This window comes from Cinclus cinclus, chromosome 16, assembly GCF_963662255.1.
Source record: "Cinclus cinclus chromosome 16, bCinCin1.1, whole genome shotgun sequence".
Lineage (NCBI taxonomy): Eukaryota > Metazoa > Chordata > Aves > Passeriformes > Cinclidae > Cinclus > Cinclus cinclus.
In genome coordinates this window covers 10001492-10021344 of record NC_085061.1, presented here as the reverse complement: position 1 = coordinate 10021344, position 19853 = coordinate 10001492, and the positions used below count along the sequence as shown (strand labels likewise).

The 19853-nt window shown below is 39.7% G+C and overlaps 2 protein-coding genes across 9 annotated transcripts in view; one reads left to right on the top strand and one right to left on the bottom strand.

Annotated features, from left to right (window-relative positions):
• Positions 1 to 573: 573 nt before the first annotated feature.
• SNN (stannin) lies at positions 574 to 7080 on the top strand. 6 transcript variants are annotated; one of them, XM_062503278.1, is made up of 3 exons: positions 574 to 608; positions 1449 to 1569; positions 6469 to 7080. In XM_062503278.1, exon 3 carries the CDS (start codon positions 6546 to 6548, stop codon positions 6807 to 6809), a length of 264 nt encoding a protein of 87 aa, XP_062359262.1. In that variant the 5' UTR covers positions 574 to 608; positions 1449 to 1569; positions 6469 to 6545; the 3' UTR covers positions 6810 to 7080. The 6 variants fall into 6 exon arrangements, with proteins under 6 accessions (XP_062359262.1, XP_062359261.1, XP_062359264.1 ...); XM_062503277.1 differs by lacking the exon at positions 574 to 608 and adding an exon at positions 1050 to 1306; XM_062503280.1 differs by lacking the exons at positions 574 to 608; positions 1449 to 1569 and adding exons at positions 1824 to 2019; positions 4405 to 4545.
• Positions 7081 to 7231: 151 nt separating this feature from the next.
• TXNDC11 (thioredoxin domain containing 11) overlaps positions 7232 to 19853 on the bottom strand; it is a 30187-nt gene continuing 17565 nt past the window's right edge. For all 3 annotated transcript variants that reach the window (XM_062503274.1, XM_062503275.1, XM_062503276.1), the window contains 5 exons: positions 17424 to 18207; positions 14797 to 14942; positions 14000 to 14109; positions 12473 to 12553; positions 7232 to 9834 (listed from right to left, as the gene is read on the bottom strand). In XM_062503274.1, the coding sequence (XP_062359258.1) occupies positions 9207 to 9834; positions 12473 to 12553; positions 14000 to 14109; positions 14797 to 14942; positions 17424 to 18207 (1749 nt within the window). In that variant the 3' untranslated portion in view covers positions 7232 to 9206. The remainder of the gene's footprint in view (positions 9835 to 12472; positions 12554 to 13999; positions 14110 to 14796; positions 14943 to 17423; positions 18208 to 19853) is intronic.

Here is a 19853-nt window from a genome sequence, read left to right as displayed (position 1 = left end):
AAGCACGTGTTATGGAAAGCGGCTGAGGGAGCTGGGTTTGTTCAGTGCCGACGAGGCTCCGGGTGGACCTCATCCCGCTCCCCAGCTGCCTGAAAGGAGGTTGTAGTGGGCTGGGGACACAGCGCCCACAGTGAGGGGACCAGAGGGAATGGCTTTAAGCTGAGACGGGGGCTATTGGCGTAGTCAGGCAATGGAATAAGTTGCTCAGGGAGGTGGTTGCAGCACTGTCCCTCGTGGTGTTTAAGAGGAAGAAGCGTCTGGATGTGACGCTGGGTGATGTGATTTAGGGATCATTGTAGTGGTGCTGGGTCGGCAGTTCGACTGGACGGTATTGAAGACCTCTTCCAACCTCCATGACTCCACGGTTCCATGCCTCTATTACTCTCTGACTCCGTGATTCTGTTCGTGATTCCACTCTCACTCCTCGCGGCGCGGGGTGGGGCGGGACCCACCGCGACTGTCGCGGGGAAGGAAGGAAGGGCGGCGGGGGCCCCGCCCGTCAGCTGCTGCTGCCCGGGCCCCGATTGGCGCCGTGCGGCGCCGCCCGGCCCCCGCTATAAGGCGGCGGCGCGGGCAAGGAAGGAGCTGCCGCGGCCGCGGCGAGTCTGGTGGGTGCTTTGGGGCTGTGCGGGGTGGTGACCGCGGCCGAGCGATCCGGGGGAGGCTCGGCTCGGCTCCGTGCGGGGCGGGGGTCGGTGAGGGGGGCAGGGACCCGCGCTGGGGTCGGGGCCGCTTGAGCTCCCCCGCCCTGGGCCGGGGCCGCCCCTTCTCGCTCTTTGTGTGAGCGGCGGCTCGCGGGAGGGTCTGCTGCTCGGCTCTGCCGGGCTCCGAGCGGTGCTGGGTGCCCCGCAGGCCTCGCGTTGGTCCCATAGGTGACTGGGGCTCCCGCGGCCCGTGCAGCCCCGCTGCCTGCCCCGGAGCTCGGCCCCGTCTCCCGGCGGTTTGCAGTCGCCCTGCCGTGCTGCAGTGGATCGTCGGCGGCTGCTCGGGATGGGCGCCGGGCTCCTCTCGGCTGCAGAGGCTCGACCCTGCTCGCCCAATGCGAGGAGCTCGGTACATGCTGCAGTGTATGTCCAAACCGACCTTTATGATGACAATCCGGGAGTTTTCAGGCTGGAAAACAAGTTCTTCAGACTGAATCTTGTTCTTTCTTCCTCTGAGTATCTGCTGTGTACGGTGCCTTCTCGTGCTCTTCCTTTTCCTGACGCAAATGTAGGTGTAAACGTTACATTTGTCAGTAGATGTTGCTTTTGAATAAACCTAAAGAACTTGAAACCACTTCTGAGACTCCTGCCTTGATTAGCAGGTAGGTGAAACAGTAAGGGTTCTTTCCCTGACAGCTTGTGCCAGAAGCCAGTAGTTAAACATGATTATGTCATTGGAAAGCCAAAAGTGAAAGGCATTCGGGATGTGGAGCAGCTAGAGACCAATGTGATCCCTCTCCACAGGGGAAGAGCAAGAAGGAAGACTTGCCAGACAAGATCCAAAACCAGTGTGACCTTCGCCTTTCTAATAAGGTGACTCAGAAACACTACATAGAGGACTTCTAGCCAGACATGCTTGGTGCAGGTATGTGACTGACTGCTGGGGTACTTGCTGTATATAAAAACTGTTTGACTATCAGAAATATCAGGTGCTGTGTAGCTGCTGTTAGACAAAGCCATTAAAAAGAAAAACCCCAAAATTACATATTTGGAGAGCTACCTTGAATCTAAATTTAAAAAACCCGTTATTTTTATCAGCAAACTTCATGTTGGCATCTCAGTAATATTTCTAATAGTTCAGGAATTAAGTTATGCCAGGGAATATATACAACATACTACTTCTGGTAATGGAATGTCAGAAGTTACTCTTATCATATCAGGACAGACTTTTCATTAGAGCTCCATGTGGATATGACACTGACAGATAAAAATCTGGAGTCTGACAGATGTTTTTCCAGCCAGGCAATTGCTCTGATGTCAACATGGTCTTAACACTGTTTCCAGTTCTGCATTAATGGGCTGACTTGCTGGCCAGGTAGTTACAGCATAAATATCTTCCACTTGCTGAGAAAGTCTGTCTGTTCTTGCAACTGTTGTCATGTCTGGAATACATCTTACACTGCTAGTCTCTCATGTCTCCATCTTGCTGTCTTCTGTAAGCTACTAGCTTCTGTGTGGTTTAGCTTGGTGCAAAGCTTTAAAAGTGAGTCTCGATTTAGTCTAAGGTACCACTACACCTCCAGTGGGAACTAACTGATGTCCAGCCAACGCTGTTAGGTGTCAGCTTGCGTTCTAGAGTGGCTAATGGTTGCCTGAATGCTAAGTTCTTGGAATACTGTCCCCTGCTAATTAGCCACAGAAAAGCCCCGTTCTTTTATTCCTCATCAAAACTAGAATAAGGGTTGAGAAAAGGTGATTTGCATTGAGGATTTCTACTAAACTGCTCCCCATTTCTAAAATAGCCTCTGGCAAAGCCCCAGCTTGTGCAAGGTAATTTGGCATTAACAGAAGAATGTTAATGAAGAATAACAGTGATGCCATTTTTTATGTGCTGTGGTGAAGCCTGAGTGCTTCTGTATTGTAAAGGCCTTGCTTTATGTGGATAGTGTGGGTGCTATACACACTTGTATGCCAATGGTAAATGTACAGCACTGATCTTCCCAGTGTGTTCTTCCCTTGTCTTCCATTGGAACAAGAAGGATGTTACTGTAATGAGTATGCAGCATTTCTCAAAAGGGATTTTACTAGCAGAAATGGAGACAGCCTTTTTCACAATTAGAAGCATGTTGATTGCAAGTTTTTACTGATTTAATAATTCAAACTGAAGGTCACTCTGGTAGTTTTATTGTCATTTCTTTACTGTGTCCCACTTAACTTACTTTAGGTGGAATACTATAGCTGCCACACCCTGACCCCCCCCCACCCCCCCAAAAAAAAAAATGAAATCCCAAAGACTTAATACTTGAACCTTGAGCATAACTGCTTGATGAGGACTTCAGTATATCTGGGTGAACCATAGTAAATTTGCTTTTGAAGCTTCTTCCTATAGCTTTGGCTCGAATGGTAGCAGTGAAACATTCCTGCAGGCATTAACAATATTGAACTTAGCAGCATAGTGCCTGTAATAATGAAAAACTTGGTTTAGAAATTAATTCCAGTCTTGCACTGCATTTGTCCCATAGCAGCCTTCTGCAATTCAAACTGCCTGTTTGTCCTTTAGTTACAGCTTCTGAATTGGATAATGAAACTTCACAAATGAATTTCTGGGTAGTAGCTGCTATTAGGTGAAAAAGAAAAGCAAGTTACTTATGGAAAAATGGTTTCTAGCTGATGTTTTCACTGCTTGATTGCTGTAAAAACTGAAATAGGCTATTTGCAGTTCACACCAGTGATCTGACTAATCATACTAATGAGTAAATATGCTTAGATGCTTGATTTGATAGTAAATGTGGTGGGAAGGGACATAGCTCTACAAGTGCCACCAAATATATATGGGTGGTGATGGCAATCCCTTTGAAGATCAGGAATTTACAGCCTCCAGCCTAATATCTTCCAGTAAAAGTGATTAACAAAGGCAGTGCTGCTCCTGGTATGCTCATAGGGGCTTTTTAGCTCAGGTAGGCTTTAAGAAGAAACTAAGTCTGAACTATTTGTGGTCTTTAAATTAGTTTAAGGGGATCTACAAAATGCAGTATTTCCCCTATCAAGAAGGGGAGTGTGGAGACAGCTTAATCTGGGTTCCAGTCAGTTGCTGGTGGAAAGAACAGCAAGGTTGGAGTTGTGTGTCCAGAAAACAACACAGTCCTAAGGCTTCACAAGTTCTTACAAATAGTTACAATATGCAAATGTACTGTGCTAAGGGTAGAACTAATACTGCAGGAGAACTATAGCTCTAGCTGTACAGTGACCTAAAGACACAAAAACAGCCATGTGAGCTAGCAAAAAACTATAGCTTCCAAACTATCTAAAGCTACTGTCACGTACTATTACCTAGTGTTTGTGCTGTCTGTACAGATGCTTAATACCTGAATTTATATAAGGTGTTGGCTCTCAAGTCTCTGAGTAGGAAGAGGGTATGCCTGAAGGAATTTTGCTTGCACTTTGTCACTGAGAAGTGAAGTTCTTTGAATTCTAAATCCAATAGAAAATGTGGAATTTTAAAGGTAAAAACCTATGGATTTGGCCAAGAAAGATTGTTAAGCGGAATCTGTAAGTTGCTGTATTGCACTTGAATTTGGACTCAAAAATTATTGAGTGAGCATAAGTTGGTCTTGTGCATCCTGAAACAAGATTGTTGGTGATCCCAAAACAATTTCCTGGTGATGTACAAAGTTTCATACTTTATATAGTTGATGCTGTCTAAAGAATGGCAGAGGGGTAGCATCTGCAATAGTTCCCACTATGAAAAACTGTTTTCTAGGTGACAGTAACTGCTTAATGTAAGGCTATATGCTGACCCAAACTACTGCAGAGGAACAGCAGGCTGTCACTGCTGCTTGCAATAGTGCAAGCTGCAGAAGACGCCTCGATGTGGCCATGAAGTGTCTGCATGAGAAGCAAGGTAAAGTATCTTTTATGCTGATGCTGTACTGTGTTGGCTGGATCAAACAGTGCTGTCTCTTTAGACAAACCCTGAGGAAAATGAATTACATGAAAGTCACTCTTAATGACCCTCAGCTGATCACCCTGTGTTGAATAAGCATTGCAGAATCAAGCTGATGATGACAAATCATACACTTCCCTGACTGCGGTGGGCATGCAGCCCTGCTGAGGGTGTGTAGTGTGATTAGGTTTGGTTTTACTACTTAGGGAAAACTGGGTCTGCAGAACTTGTCTCGTTGTATCAGATGTATTACAAGCTATCGATTGCTGTAGTTTACGGTGCTCGAAATGTAACCAGAGTGTCTGCAAGTTATGTGACACTGGGCTCTAATAACACCTGCTGAACTCTGTAGTAGAGGTGTCCTTGCTGAAATGGTGATACACATAGGTCTCATTCCATGAGACAGACATCAGAGAACAAACTTGGTGGGTCTCTGGCTTGAGCTGTACTTGGTAAGGATCCTGTACTGATCCAGTGTTTGCCTTGACTCATGTTGAAATGTGAGACTTTTGGTGCAGTGGGTGACACTCACTGTAACCCAGTGGTCCTGGCTCAGGGTGAGTTAAAACTGACTTCTCCTGAGGGGTTTTTGTATGAAGATGCTGCACTTGCAGTTGAGACTGCAGCAGTGATGGTGAGGAAGAGCCTTTCCTGGACAGGTGTATATGAACCCTCAGCAGACTGGCAGCCAGAAGACACTCTGTTACCCCACTGCCAGTCAGTGAGTACAGGACAGGAGAAAGGCAATGTGGACTTAGAGCTGGCCTTAGAGCCTCTAGGGACTGCATCTTTTGTACCTTAAATGGCAGTATTGAGCCCTAACCTGCTTTTTTACAGTAGTACAGAGGTAAGAAATATTCCTGGGTAGGACTGGCTCTGGTCTCTACTATAAAGTTTTCCATGAGTTTGTGTTTGTTGAAGAGCTGGGGTAGTAGGAAAGAAGCAAATTGTTCATTCATTACCTTTTATGTCCTAGTTGAAGGAAGAAAAGTGAAGCTATCAGCTTTGTAAACAGTAACTTTGAAACTTAAGGCTCACATAACTTTTATACATGGGGTTGTGAATTTGGACGAAGTAGTGGAAGACTTTACCTGTGTATTTTTGTCCTCTTCAAACTACAGCAAACTAAGGAAGTCTTGGAGCTCTTCCAGTTTCTGGCTGCTGCCTCTCTTCCAATTCCAGCAGTCCTAACAGACTACCTTTCTCTTAATGGTTTTAAAGCCACTAAGAGGAGCAGAAGCTTAAAATGATGTTTCCATTGTACTTCATTAGTTTTAAATATAGCTCCACCTGCTTTTTATGAAAAAAAGCAACAGATGTTTTATGTGCTCAATGAACAAACAATTAATTACCATCTACCCAGCCCTTAAGCAGACCAATGTTATGGACAGACTTAGAGTAATGCATTAGCACTGCAATTACCTTCACAATTAGCTTACCAATCTTGGAATTGTTAGTATACAAGAAGGATGTTTGTAAATTAAATTTTAAGAAGGGCTAGATACTCAAATGTACAGCTCCTGTAGGATTCCTTGAGGAAAGGGTAGCTGAATTGCTACCTTGTCATGGATTTGAGATTTCACATGTGATAACAGCACTTGTATCAACAAATGTACTGTACTAACCTTTATGAATTCCATGGAGCTTTCAGTCTTTTCTTGCATCTCCTAGAGAAAATTGTTACTTCTTAGTAGGCTGACTGTATGCCATCTCAAGCATGTCAGAAGCCAGAACATGGTTCTGTGATTCTGTGACTGAGCAGCACAAAGCACCTGAGTGCAAGAGGATCCATGTGCCTTTGTGGACAGTATCAGCCATGAATATTATGTTGCTGAGTGCAGTAAAACTGCACAAATTCATTATGTATTTTTAACCCTGCAGGAGTTTGAAGATGCATTGAGACTGATAGTGAGAACAGAAAAATCTCCTAAAGAAGAACACAGCCCGAACTGTTGGCCATGTCCATCACAGATCACAGCCCCACCACTGGAGTGGTGACTGTCATCGTCATCCTGATCGCTGTTGCGGCTCTGGGAGCCCTGATCCTGGGATGCTGGTGCTACCTGCGGCTGCAGAAGCTCAGCCAGTCTGAGGATGAGGAAAGCATTGTGGGTGAGGGAGAAACCAAAGAGCCCTTTCTGCTGGTGCAGTACTCTGCTAAAGGACCCTGTGTGGAGAGGAAAGCCAAGCTAACTCCAAACAGCCCTGAAGTACACAGCTAACCTGGAGCAACATATGCAGATGGACTATATGCTCATGACATGTGTAACCAGCAAAAGTGTTTCAGTACTGTGAAGAACCTGGTCCTGTGCACACTATTCATCAGAAAACACCATGATGAGAATTAAATAAGCTTTGTTTGCAACTGCATGCACTGAGAGGGTGTACCTTGCATCAACTGTGTATCCCAATTCCTCTGTGGCAGGAGCTGACTCGCCTGGTGTAATGCCCATTGCTGGCAATGGGCACAGGAATAAACTGGTGTGAAGAGACTACTACTGTTTTTTGTTACTTGAATGTTTAGCTGAGCCTATTTTGATAGAGCTACTACTGTAATGTGAACTACTTTAGAACTGTGAACTGTAAATGAGCTGACAGAAATTTCTTGCTTTGTGTTCTGTAGCATATGGGATTATGGTGCATCTGTATGTAATACACAGGGGGACTCCTCAACCACTACCATGGATGGGACTCCAGACCTTCAAAACCAAATCTGCAGTTAAAGCTCACTTCTGCTACTAGATTGAGTGTGCAGCCATTAAGTCAGAACTCATCCTTTGAACAGTTTATTGGACTGATGCAGAGTATTTCATTTGAAAGGGGGTAAGCCTTCAGTAATATGCTGCAGGAGGAAATGTAGGAGCTACACGAAAGCTAAGAGTTCTTTTAGGTGCAGCAATGTTGGTTAAGCTTTTGGCTGCTAGAACGGAGTTCTGTATGTAGCTACTGCAAGGAAACTGCCATTTTGATGAGTTCCAACCTGGGAACTTATGATGGATACTGAACCCTCAGGGAAAGTCCAGAAGGTTTCCAGGTGCTTGAAATGGCAGCAGAGCAGGCTTCTGTCTTCCATAGGTCAGTCTGTGTGCTAAAACTGCAGAAGTGGTTACTTAGCAAAACTGGTGTAAGTCCAAGTAGATGAATTTGTCCTAGAACCCTGGTTTGTATACTTAGGGTGTATGTTAACAGCCTGTTACAAAAAGGCATTTTAGTCTACAGCTGGACAACTCTAGAATTGAGTTAATGTATCTTTTATATAACTTTTGACTGAATTGTTCTACAACAAGAGAAGTTTCAGTCTTCTCTACTGTTGACAGGGATAAGGGTTATTGCTGGTCAGTTTGTAAAAGTTTTTAGCTAGCAGTGGCCAAGTCCTTCCAGATACTATATATTTCCTGCTCTGTGCTGGAGTTCAGCTATGGGAAGTGTAAAAAGGTGTTGATTGGGAAGTTCTGGACTGCAAAGGTTTGGGGAGAGGAGAAGGAACAACACTGAACAGCCAACAGCAGCTTACATATTCTAAAACTGTGTAGGCACGCATGCTTAGAGGTCACCGGCCTGTTTTATATTACTTAATACAGGGCCTCATTTGCATACTGGTATTTTTAAACACTTAATTGCCTAGCCTTAATTCAGCTTCAGAGGAAGCATTAGACTTTTCTTGTACCTGTACATATGGAATAACTTAAGGCCTAGCGAGCTTGCTTGAGAATTTTCACTATATGCAAGATGAGAATGGTCTAGACAAAAAGTTGTCCCCTTCTTCTACATGAAGAGGTTGAATTGCTGTTAGTGCTACATTTGCCTTTTTAAAACTGAAAGCTGTCATTTGAAGGAAAAAAATGCTGTCAGTAGTAAAAAAGTAGCAAAAAGCTCCTGCTGTTGCCTCTTGAGTACAACATATGGGGTACAGCTTATAATGTTCTTACCCTGACACATGCTTTTTAAGATACTGCTCTCAAGACTTGCATGTATAGTGAGACCTGTACACTTAAATTGCTGTATTTGAGACCTCCTAAAAGCAAAAAGGATTAATTCAGTAAGACTGCTGTAGTTTTCAGAAGAAAACAGTTCACACATGGCTCTTACGGTTTCCAGTCAGTCAGAATACCAGTGTACAAAAGTGATACAAAGTGCTGAAGTTCTAGAACAGAACAGTTGTAGCAAGATGACTTTGTCCATTCAAGTTTACTGATTACACAGATGAAGTTATCTATTTTAATTCAGCAAAGAGAATGCAGTGTAAAGGGCAAACTTCAGAAATTATGGAAAAGTATAAATCAAAGGTCTGATTTCCCTTCTAGCAGCTGTAAGAGAAAACCTGTGAAGATTAACTGGTCCTTAACCAGAGGTGCTGTACACTGCTGCCCCTATAGACCAGTCAGTATCTTTAATTTAAATGGGTAGGTGTTTGCAAGTTAGTGCAATAGTAAAGTGCAGAAAGTGTTTTCCATTATTCTCTTAAGATGGGGGCTAATAAGTTGTTCAAGTATATAAAAATATTCCATTTGATTTTTCTTTTTCCAGATCATGTGGGAGAAGAAGTCTTTATTTACAAGGTGAATAAAATTTGCATAAATACCTACCCAATACTGCGTCATTTGACTTTGTGTAAGCAATTATTCTGTCCTATTTCCACTACTGAGCTCTGTCTCTATGTTATCAATATTATCAATCCTTTTTCCCTCTAAAACAGCAGTAGCTGTTGAAAGTGATATATCATTATCTTCAGAAAGTGTTTGCTCAGATTGAAGGGGTTCTTTAATTTCATCTTTGCTCTGTAGCTTTCCTCCTCTCGATGTCACCAGAATTCTCAGTAAAGCATTCTCTTTAAGGAGGTTTTCTGATGCATCAGCTAATTCTTGAAGCTTTTCAGCCATTTCTAACAATTCTTGATTCTTCTGGTCATATGTGGCCTGTAACTGCTCACTGTGGAGCTGCAGAGTCTTGTGCTGCTTTTCCAGTGTGTGTTTTTGCTGCTGTAGTCTCTGCTCCTCTCTCCTGGCTTCAGAAAGCTGTGCTTCAAGCTGGTCATGGGCCTGATGAAGGGCACCGATTTCTAATCTTAACTTCTGAATTTCTCTCTCTAAGTGTGAGATGTGTCCCTGCTGTAGAACTGACTCTTTATGTAGGCATTCTTTGGTACAGGGCTCTGATGAAGAAAGACTTGAGTGATGTAAAATAAATTTCAGGAGATTAGGAAGGTTAACTGAAAAATCTTCAGGGAACTTCACGCTTTGCTCCTTCCTAGAAGGATAGAACAAGTTAATAGTAAAATATTCAGGAACGTTAAGGGTAATTTTACCTAAGCATTTGCTGTTCAACTCCAACTTGATACCTTATTTTTTTTATCAAGTATGGTTAGTAGAGCAGCTAGGAGAAAACTAAACTCGTGTAATAAAGACAGAGCACACATATTTCTTCTGATGAACACTTTTTCCTGTGTTCCAGTCTGGGTGCTGTAAGCAACTCAGAAAACAGATTTTACTTTCAAACAAGAACTATTCATGATCATGGGTTATGAGCTTCAAGTACATAGGGCAGTATCACTGTGTGATCAGAGCACAGTGCCATTAGTATTTGTAAGTTGCAGGATGACATTTAAATGTTCCCAGGTCTACATATATTACTAGAATTTAAGTCCAGCTTTATAGAGCTACCCCATGGGAAATGGCTATTTTGAACCTGTTTTCCTGGAAACAGTAGCTTAGTGAGTTCCAGCACCTGAAAGCCATGGCAAGGGAGTACTTTTAAACAGTAAGTCACTTTAGCCAGAAGTAAAGCCCTTTTGCTGTCCAAAAAAAAAAAAAAAAAAAATCTTATTCCTCTTATGCTTTTGTCTTTATGTCAGAGGTGATGAAGGAAGCAAACCACACAGGGTTTTTCTCTTGGTTTCTGTTGGTCATTTTGCCCCCTGAAGCTGTGAATACTAAGACCAACTTATGGAGCAGGTAAGCTTCCTCACCTTCTACAACAGCATAAACTGTTGTAACAGGGCAAGAGAGGCCAAGAACAGCAAGTACCAAGTTTCCTCCTCAAGACTACCAGCCCTTAAAAAACACCAGCTCTAGCTATGACAAATGTTACCATTACTGCCCTTTGTGGACCCACACATATGAGGCTAAACTGTCCTCTGACAACTAGAGTGGAACTAACACTTGCTCTTCTGTTTCTAAACCAGTTCCATCTTCATCCTTTCACTCAGCATGTAACACAATTTCACTTTCTCCCGCACCACAGCCACTTCTACCTCCCTGTACAACTGGGAAATCAGCTAATAGTTTATCACTTTGGATCTGCTCCAGCTTTGCCAGTCAGCAGCCTATTCTCCCTTTCCTGAGGCAGCCATCAAGGAAGAAAAGCTTAGTTTGCTTCCCTCTGGCTGTCAAATTCATGACTAGAGTAATGGTAAGTAGCATACATTCAGATATGGGTTAATTACATAAGTGAGAAAAAGAACAAACAAAAATGATTGCAATGCAAGCAAGCCAGATTCAAGTATAATGCCTAAAGCCTCCTAGTGCTCCTGTACAACACACACCATGGACAACTCTTGTGTCTCCTTGTGTGTGACATTATGTCCTGAATTGGTTACAATGTGTATCTGGAACAGGGGAGTTCCTCCTTTACCAATTACACTTCTCTCAAAAATACCTTCTGTAAAAAACAACTCATAAACATGTGGTATATAAAAATGTTTCATTTCATTTACTGAAAACTACTTACTGTACATCAGGTAGAAGACAGATACCATATTTTATCAATAATTCAAGAACTTCAGTCAGATGAGGCCCCTGCTCATTAAGATTAAGCTATTTCTGGCAGAGTGAGCACCATGAGTTTTCCTCCCCTGCACATTCCTGGTGATGGACCAACTTACTCTTGTAATTACCATTAGCAGTTGCTCAGCTGACTATCAGCTCCCATCCCAGATTAATGAATCATGACATAATTTAGGCAAAAAATAGTCCACATTAAATCAAAATTGACTCATCATATTGTGGTAATGTTTTACTACATCATCATCATCCCTTTTTATTGATCAAAACCACAGCATGTATCAAAGAAGCTAAAAGGCTATTTAAAACAAATAGCAGAACAAAATATTAACAGCATGTGGTGGAAAGAAATTGAGAACAGAGTTAATTTGCAAAAATTGTCTCTTAAGGGAAATGGATAAGAAGCTGCATAAAAAGCCCTAATATGAGGCACCTTTATATTCAAAATGAATATATGACTCCTCTAGTAGGGCTACAGGTACTACAAATACTACCAGATCCTAATTTTCTTGATTACATACATGCAGCAAAATACATTAAAAAAAAGCCACACTAGAGAGGAAAAACACGAGTGGAAGTAATGCCTGGAGGTAAGGTACCTTTATAAAGCCAGTTGGAACATTACAAAAATAATCTTAAACTATTCAGTCTGTCCCTCCAGAGACTGTCTAAAGCATTACTGAGACAAAATCAGTATCTATGAAAAGAAATAGGGAGACCATCAGTTGGAAGCTGGGGTAGCTCAGAACTGATATAAACACCACTGTCTCTGTGCTGGATTGAAACATGAACAGCAAAACCTAAGGCACAGGATTAAAAATTTTGTGGTAGGTAACTGCCCAGCATCAATAGACTGAATTCCCATTTGGCTGATGGTAAGAGCCTTTGAGGGAGAAGAGTAGAAATCTGTGAGTGTTTGTTGTGTTATTTTGTTGCTTTGCTGGTGTTTTGTTTTTTTTTTCATTAGAATATGCATGAAGTTAAGAATGCAAATATGGAAATAAATTATTCTTTGGCTTTTTTCTCTATTAAGACACATAATCAGATAATTACTGCAGCTTAGTAAAATGAAAGTTAAAAATCCACAGGGAAAAGAATTACATTACCTCTGATGAGGAAAAAATAAAACGGTTGGGAGACGGTCTGTCATAAATTCCCAGGGAAGGTCATTTCGAGTGACATCAATTCTGTGAGGAAGAAACACACTGATGAAGAGAACAGACAGATGAACAATCTGCATTTTCTTACAAAATGCCATTTTAGGGATTGGGAAGAAGGAAATTTAAGTATCTGTGAAAGTAATTTCTGCCAGAAATACATTGTGTATATGAGTCAGCAGAATTAATTACCAATATTCAAGATGATGACTCTCAGTTTAACAAATATCTGTGCTGCTTTTTTCTCTAGAAAAATACATTCAATACTGCAATGGCTCTCAACCAGCAATTAAACCCCAGTCACTCACTGTGTACACACTGTGTATACACCTTCCTTCTGAGATAAGTATGCCAAACAAGAGACTAGTTATTTTTAGCCATTAATTTGTTCCTCAGTACATCTCTTAATACTGTCCTCTTGAGTAGTAAATTATTTTGCTTCTTCCAAGGACAAGCACATTCTTAAAGGTGCTTTTTTCCTAAAGCTATGAGTAGAAAAGAACACTTGGTTCAACTGTGTGTTATTGTTTTCTTCAGCTTTTAAGGGCTTCTTTTTATATATTAAATTCTTAATAATTACAAATTATTATAGAACAAAACAGACAATGCCATCAGTATCACTGCTGTGAAAATAATGGAATAAAGGAGAGAACTTCAAAATCAGGCAGGAGAATGGGTGTAGCCTTGGGAATAGCGTCAACTGTGGCAATAAAGCCACAATTATAAACAGGGATGAAAATCCAGATTTTTAATTGATTTATTTTTTCTCTACATCCCATGCTGTCTCCTGGTGTAAGGTCAGTCAGAATCAAATAAAGATGCAATCAGAGCAAATGTTTCAAGTATTTATGCATTAGTATCACGCACATGAACAAAAATGTTTCAGTTGCACAGAAACATTAATAACCCTGGAAACACCAAAGAAAACAATATATTTTTACACATAAAATAAACATATATATTAAAATACATATTACACACATGCATATATAAATCTATTTCTATAAACTGGTTTGGCTGGGATAGAGTTAATTTTCTTTATCATAGGATGTAGGTTGCCGTTTTAGATTTGTGATAAAAATGGTGTTGCTAACATACATATATATATGTATATATATATATATATATATACACACACACATATACACACAAATAGCATATTACTATTTGCTACAAATCATCACAAAGTTATGGATTCACTTCCTGAAATTAGGAAGTTTCAAGGTTAATTGCACAGCTTAAAAATTATTTTAATGAAAGTGGATAACTACTGCAGTGAGTATATATTTGGAAACCACCAAATATATACAAAGGAATACATATATACATTGTTTCATATATATACAAAACAATGCATGCAAAGAGAAATTAAGCAGATGACATTCACATCTATATTGCACAGTTGTAGAGAGAACTAGGCTGATAACCTCAGTGATCTTACATTATTCTGGAAAGATGAAATTAGAATATTTTTACCTTGCCACAGTGAAACTGTTGGGAGGCAAAAGCCGAGCAAGTTGAATAAAGATGTGATTAAGAGAAGCACAGAATCCACACCACTGTGCATAATACAGCAGCAAGACGTTCTGGAAAGTGAAATGGAGGAGAGTTTGATTACTTATTGGAGGTAATCTGTAGAAAGGACTAGCTTTCACACCATCTAGCATGGGAACTCTTGCAATATGAAAGCATTTTTTTTTCCTAATATTAATGAAATATAATGAAGTTTATTGTAAGTTATTCACCGCTGCTCTCTGACTACTGAGTTAACACACACAAAAATTCTTGGGGAATTCTCTTTCCATGAAGTCAAAGTGAAAAGATTATTTAGCTTAGGATCATTCTCTTCAAGTGAAAATGCACCAAACTTTACTACACTTCCCAAGATTCTTTTGCAATCTTAAATTTCTATATATCTAACACTGACTGTACACTTCATATGGGGGGAAAATGATGTCCAGACTTCAGCTTTCTGCCTCTAACTGGCAAAGCAGGGGTTGGGTCTGCTGGAAACCAACTGGAGATGAAGACATTTCCTGCAGACTCGAATGACAATGGATATTCCTTATTATCACATATTTTACAAAATCAAGGTAATTTAACTGTACTCAGGATGACATCTGTTGTCATGGCACGCAATTAGAAAGCTTCTGAATTCTTACAAAACACCGTATTTTATGTTACAAGTAAGAAAAGCATATCAATATTAAACACCCTCCCCTTAAAATCTGTGCCATTATCAGTGAGAAAGCTGTTGAGGGACGAGGTGTTACCTTGGCACTCAGGAACACGGTCTCGTGGAAGGTGTTTGTAGTCACTTCAGCGACCACATGCTCTTCATGAAAATGGACCGAAGGGTCATCAACCAGATGCCTTTTCAAAGGACTGTAGAGAACACTGAAATTTTTAATGAAGTTCTCTGAAATGAAATTGATACACAACAAAGTTATTTCAGTTTTGAAGAGGTGATTTTGGCACTTTTTGCTTTAGAATTCAGAAGAACTTACAGAGGAAATACAAACTGAAATCTGGTTTCATGTCATTAAAATTTCTGACAGTTTGGTATCAACTCTTGAATAACCACAACTGATCTGAAAACTTCAGGATAGAACTGGATAAAACGTCACTTTTTTTTTTTTTAAATTTTGCTCACTGCAGTATTGTCACTAGCCACATCAGACTTTAATCTTGTGTCAATATGCCATAATAATAGTAATAATAATAATAATAATAATAATAATAATAATAATAATAATAATAATAATATTCTATTCTCCTAGCCACACACCTCCTAAGTCATAAATAGTAACCTCTCCACTTTTTAACTTCTACATTATATTGAAAGGCTCCACTTAGTTCCACATTTATTTGCATTTTTTCTTCCATTTTAAATTACTTTCTCTGCAATTCTTTTCTTTTGACCTTTAAATATATGCTATTCCCATGCCAGTATGACCAATCCCCTTCTGTCTATCAGAGACCACCTTCCTCTTTGTTCTACTTTCTCCTTAATTTTAAGATATTTAACAAGTAGTCAGCCACTGGTAAAAATTTAAAAATAAGCTCCAAACCCCTCAACTACCTTCAGCTACACTACTCTGAGCCTGAATTACATTCTCTAAATTGCTGCAAGGTATCAGCAATATCCTTCTTTTGAACTTGGATAGAGAAGTATTATTCTGTGCATGAAAAAATAAAGAGTATTTAATAATCAAGACACAAGGTAAAATATTAAAAATAATAAAAATAATTGTTAGATCAACCATAAACAGCTTTGTCCTTGTATTTCCAGCATAAAAACTAGGCCCAAGTAAAACTGCCACTTTTATACAAAGTACCAGATCATCAAGTTTATCTCTGAAATGTGAACAGCAGTACATTTAACTCCTTATTTACTATTCAGCATTTCATTTAATTCTCACACCAGGCAAAAAGAGGCTTTTTTCTTTTCAGATCTCCAGATTTGGAATATAAATGCACAATTAAATAGTAACTGAAAGGAAGGGGTTATATTCCTGAATTTCTAGAAACCATCTGTAAAGACTAATATCTGAAAAGGGTATAAAGCACCAATCTGTTTTGATATTATGAAATACTAAGTTAAGATCTTGTGGAATTAAAACAAAATTAAAATAAAAAGCACAAATCCCAATCATAAATCAGAGACTCCTTGATAAAATATGTAGGAGCAAAAGTTTTCTGGGTGTTCAAATGACAGAACAGAAATGTACTGAGTCTTACTCTGCAGAGAAACCCTCATCATGCCCAGGAAATCCTGTGACCTAAAAGTGTTTGAGACAAAAAGTACGGGAAGCACAAAGGGAAAGAAAATTTTTATGTCCTCATTCTGATCTTAGTATTTCCTAAGTATCCTTTTATGGTCACTAAGGTTTTTGTTTGTTTTTCCAGAGTCTTTTCCTGGGGGTTGGGAAAGAGACAGGATACAGGGATCCTTAAAAAGAACATGGCTATTATTCTATGTTGTACATATTTTTGTACTTAGATTTATGGCAAAAAGGAAATGCAATTGGTGCTATAAGAATTATAGTGATATGTTATTGAGCAATTTATTTTAATAGCTGAAATTTCTTCCATATTTACTTGCTTACCTAAGATTAGGAAACCCAGTATTTTCTGAAGGTAGACTCAGTTTTGCACATCAGCATGACAAGCAAATGTACACAGTTAGGAATATTTTGTCTTATTCAAAAACTTGAAAATAAATCAGAACTGCAATCCTTGAGTTGTTTTGTCAGGGTTTTTTTTGTTGTTTGTTTTACTGGGTTTGGTTTTTTTTTCTCCTCCATTTCGGACAGGAAATAACAATAACTGGCAGATTTGGCCATAACCACTTCAGAGCTCTACCTTGTTACCTTGAAAAGACATTTTTCAAAATAAATTTAAATCAATTTAAGCTGGTTTCAGAGGACAAGAGGATGGGGAAGTCTCTGCTGCTAATTATCTCCCAAATTTCTGTGATATTTTAGTACACAGAACAGCTGAGCAACAACTACACCGCCAGTAATATACAAACGTCTTCTGTAATCAGGTATTCTAGATGAACAGAAATTTTTGTCCACACACAAGTTAATTTAGATTTTACCAATTCCACCATGGCATCAGGAAGTCAAGAATAACACATTTTAAGGTTCACTTGTTATAAAGCAAACTACTTAGGGTATAAGGAACTTAGTTCTTATGTCACCTAGAACATGATTTTGTTCTAGCCAACAGAATCATTCATAAATGCTTGGTTAACTACTAAATAGAATAGAATAAATTACAATTCACAGTGTCAACTTCACAAAGTAGTCTCTCTTTTCAAAATGAATTAGGCTTTCCGGTCCTGCTTGGAAACACAATTTTCTGAATGCAAGCATTTGTATAATGAATACTGTACCCAGGGTAGGTCCAACAAGTGACTGATTCTGGTCCAAGACATAGTGCACTTCCTCCTTCAGGTCAACAATGGCAGCAAATTCCTTAAAATGAGTAGATCTTGATGCTCCTAGTCTCTCTGCATATATCCAAAAAAGATTTGAATCCAGTAGATAGAGATTCAAGGTTTTGTTGGTCCTGCAGCTCAGACCAGTAATGTTTGTGCTACTAATATTAAGGTCAGGAATAAAACAATTCCTATCCTCAATGTGAGGAATAGAAAATTGAGTGTTATCTTTCTTCCCATGGGAAGAAAATGCTACTTTGGGGGTCTGAAAGATGGTCTTCTCAGAACTAATGAGACTTAAAAAATGCCTGTTTACTGTCCTGCAACATGCAGTGTAATAGCTAAAGGGACTATAGAAACTTAAGAAATTGCTGCATTCTATGGTATCTGATATTACTTGAAAAAAGGTATGTTCCTGGAGGTAGAAAGAGTCCAAAGCTGCTTCTATCTCTAAAAAGTTACAGTGTGGCACATGGACTTTATTTGGTTTGACACCAAGAGTCTGGTTAACACAGAGCTCACAGACATTGTGAGTTCTGGAGATGGAGTGCCACTGTGGAAGCACCACCGTGTTACAGCACGGGTACTTGGCTATGGGAAATGTTTCGGAGAACTTCAGATGTGCATCTGTTACTGAGGAATCAAAAGCTGGTGAATCAGAGTCTCCTACATGCTGAAGGTCTGGCTCAGCAACCTGGCTTTTATTACACTTGTGGTATTCCAAGGCCACTTTGGTAATCTATGGAGGAACATAAAAGAGAGAGAAAAAAAATAAAGATTACTGTATATAGTTCACCCAAATGCAGTTTATCTGTTGCAGGTTTAACAATACTACATGCAACTAGAGATGGAATTTCAGAAACACGAAGCTGACTAATCTCTGTTCTTTCGAAAAATTACAGGGGGCTCTGACTTGACAACAAAGTTAAATTTTCAGATATTTCAGCATATAAACACTGAATATACAGAACAAAGTCACTTTAAAATATTATTCAGTCCACCATACTGATTGCAAGGTCTTCTATGTAATATATTTTACAGTGCAATTACACTACATTTTATGGCTAAACCTCACTACATGAAGCATTACTAAGCAGAGGTTCCTGAATTTCCCTCATTTTCTAATAGGAGGAGAAAATAAATGAAAGCATTCCCATATGAAAACGAAATAGAGATTTATTCTGGCATAGGTGGTGCACAGATTTTTTTTACAATCACCAAGAGTATTGAAGCAATGTTTGCATTCTCCCAAGCACAGGCATTTAGCTGCAATACTCCAAATATACCCTGCACATTGTAACTTATCAGGAGAAGAAAGAAAACAGGAAAAAAAAAACAACCTGTCCCTCCATGCAAACACTCCCACGCTACATCACCAGTTTGCTTTTCATAACCAAGGGTAAACAAGCAGAGAAAAAGGCACCTGTATGGACCATACAAGGAATTCCCTTTTTGGGAGACAAGTAACAAAACATGCAAGGAAGAAAAGCAAAAGAGGAAGTTTCCTATCATCCTTATTAACACACTAAAGGAAATACAGATCATATACACACTGCTTACAGAAGAACACTCTGATAGAAACAGTTAAAATTATCAAAGGGATGTTGAAATGTCACATCCAGGAAGGTTGTTGTGTCACAGGACCCTCAGTGTTAACATGTGGTCTACAGCAATACTTTGTAACAGTCTTTTAGAATTAGTTGTTAGAAGTTTTCATCCTGAAAAGGCTCAATTGAATACTTGAAAAAAACTTAGCCCCTCATACTACAACCTAACCTGGAGATTTGAACTACCTAGAGAAACTTGAAAAGAGATTATGAACTGAAAACAGAAAAGAAATTATGAACAGACGTGCAGTAAAAGCCTGATTTCAGTGAGCTGTGATCAGAAAAAAAATTGCTATGAGATCTTTCAACATTCCACTTGAGAGCCTTATTCTCTGCAACTGCCTTAAGTGATTTCATTGCTTGATGAAACCCACAGGCTGGTTGCAGTAAACAGCTTTTCCCAGAGTAAACAAGTTGCATAATATCTCTCTGTCAAAGTGAAGCTATACAAGGAAAACTGGAATATTTTGTATCTTATTTCACATTTTGATAAACACTGTTATTTAGTAGAATGACATTTGAAATGGAACATCCACCTTATGCTGCACTGATTTGATAGAAATAAGTGGTACCTGTTACCATAATGTTTCATCTGTGACAAGCACCACTGAATAAAGCCTGCCAAACAGAAGACAGGTTACTACAAGAGTAATGGCAGTTCTTTTCCAGCCATAGCTTTCTCCAACCCCATTTCACAGCCTCCAATGGACCTTTTATTGTGTCTATTTAGTTTGGTTAAATATTGTATAATAAGTTACTTTCATTTTTTCCTTATTGT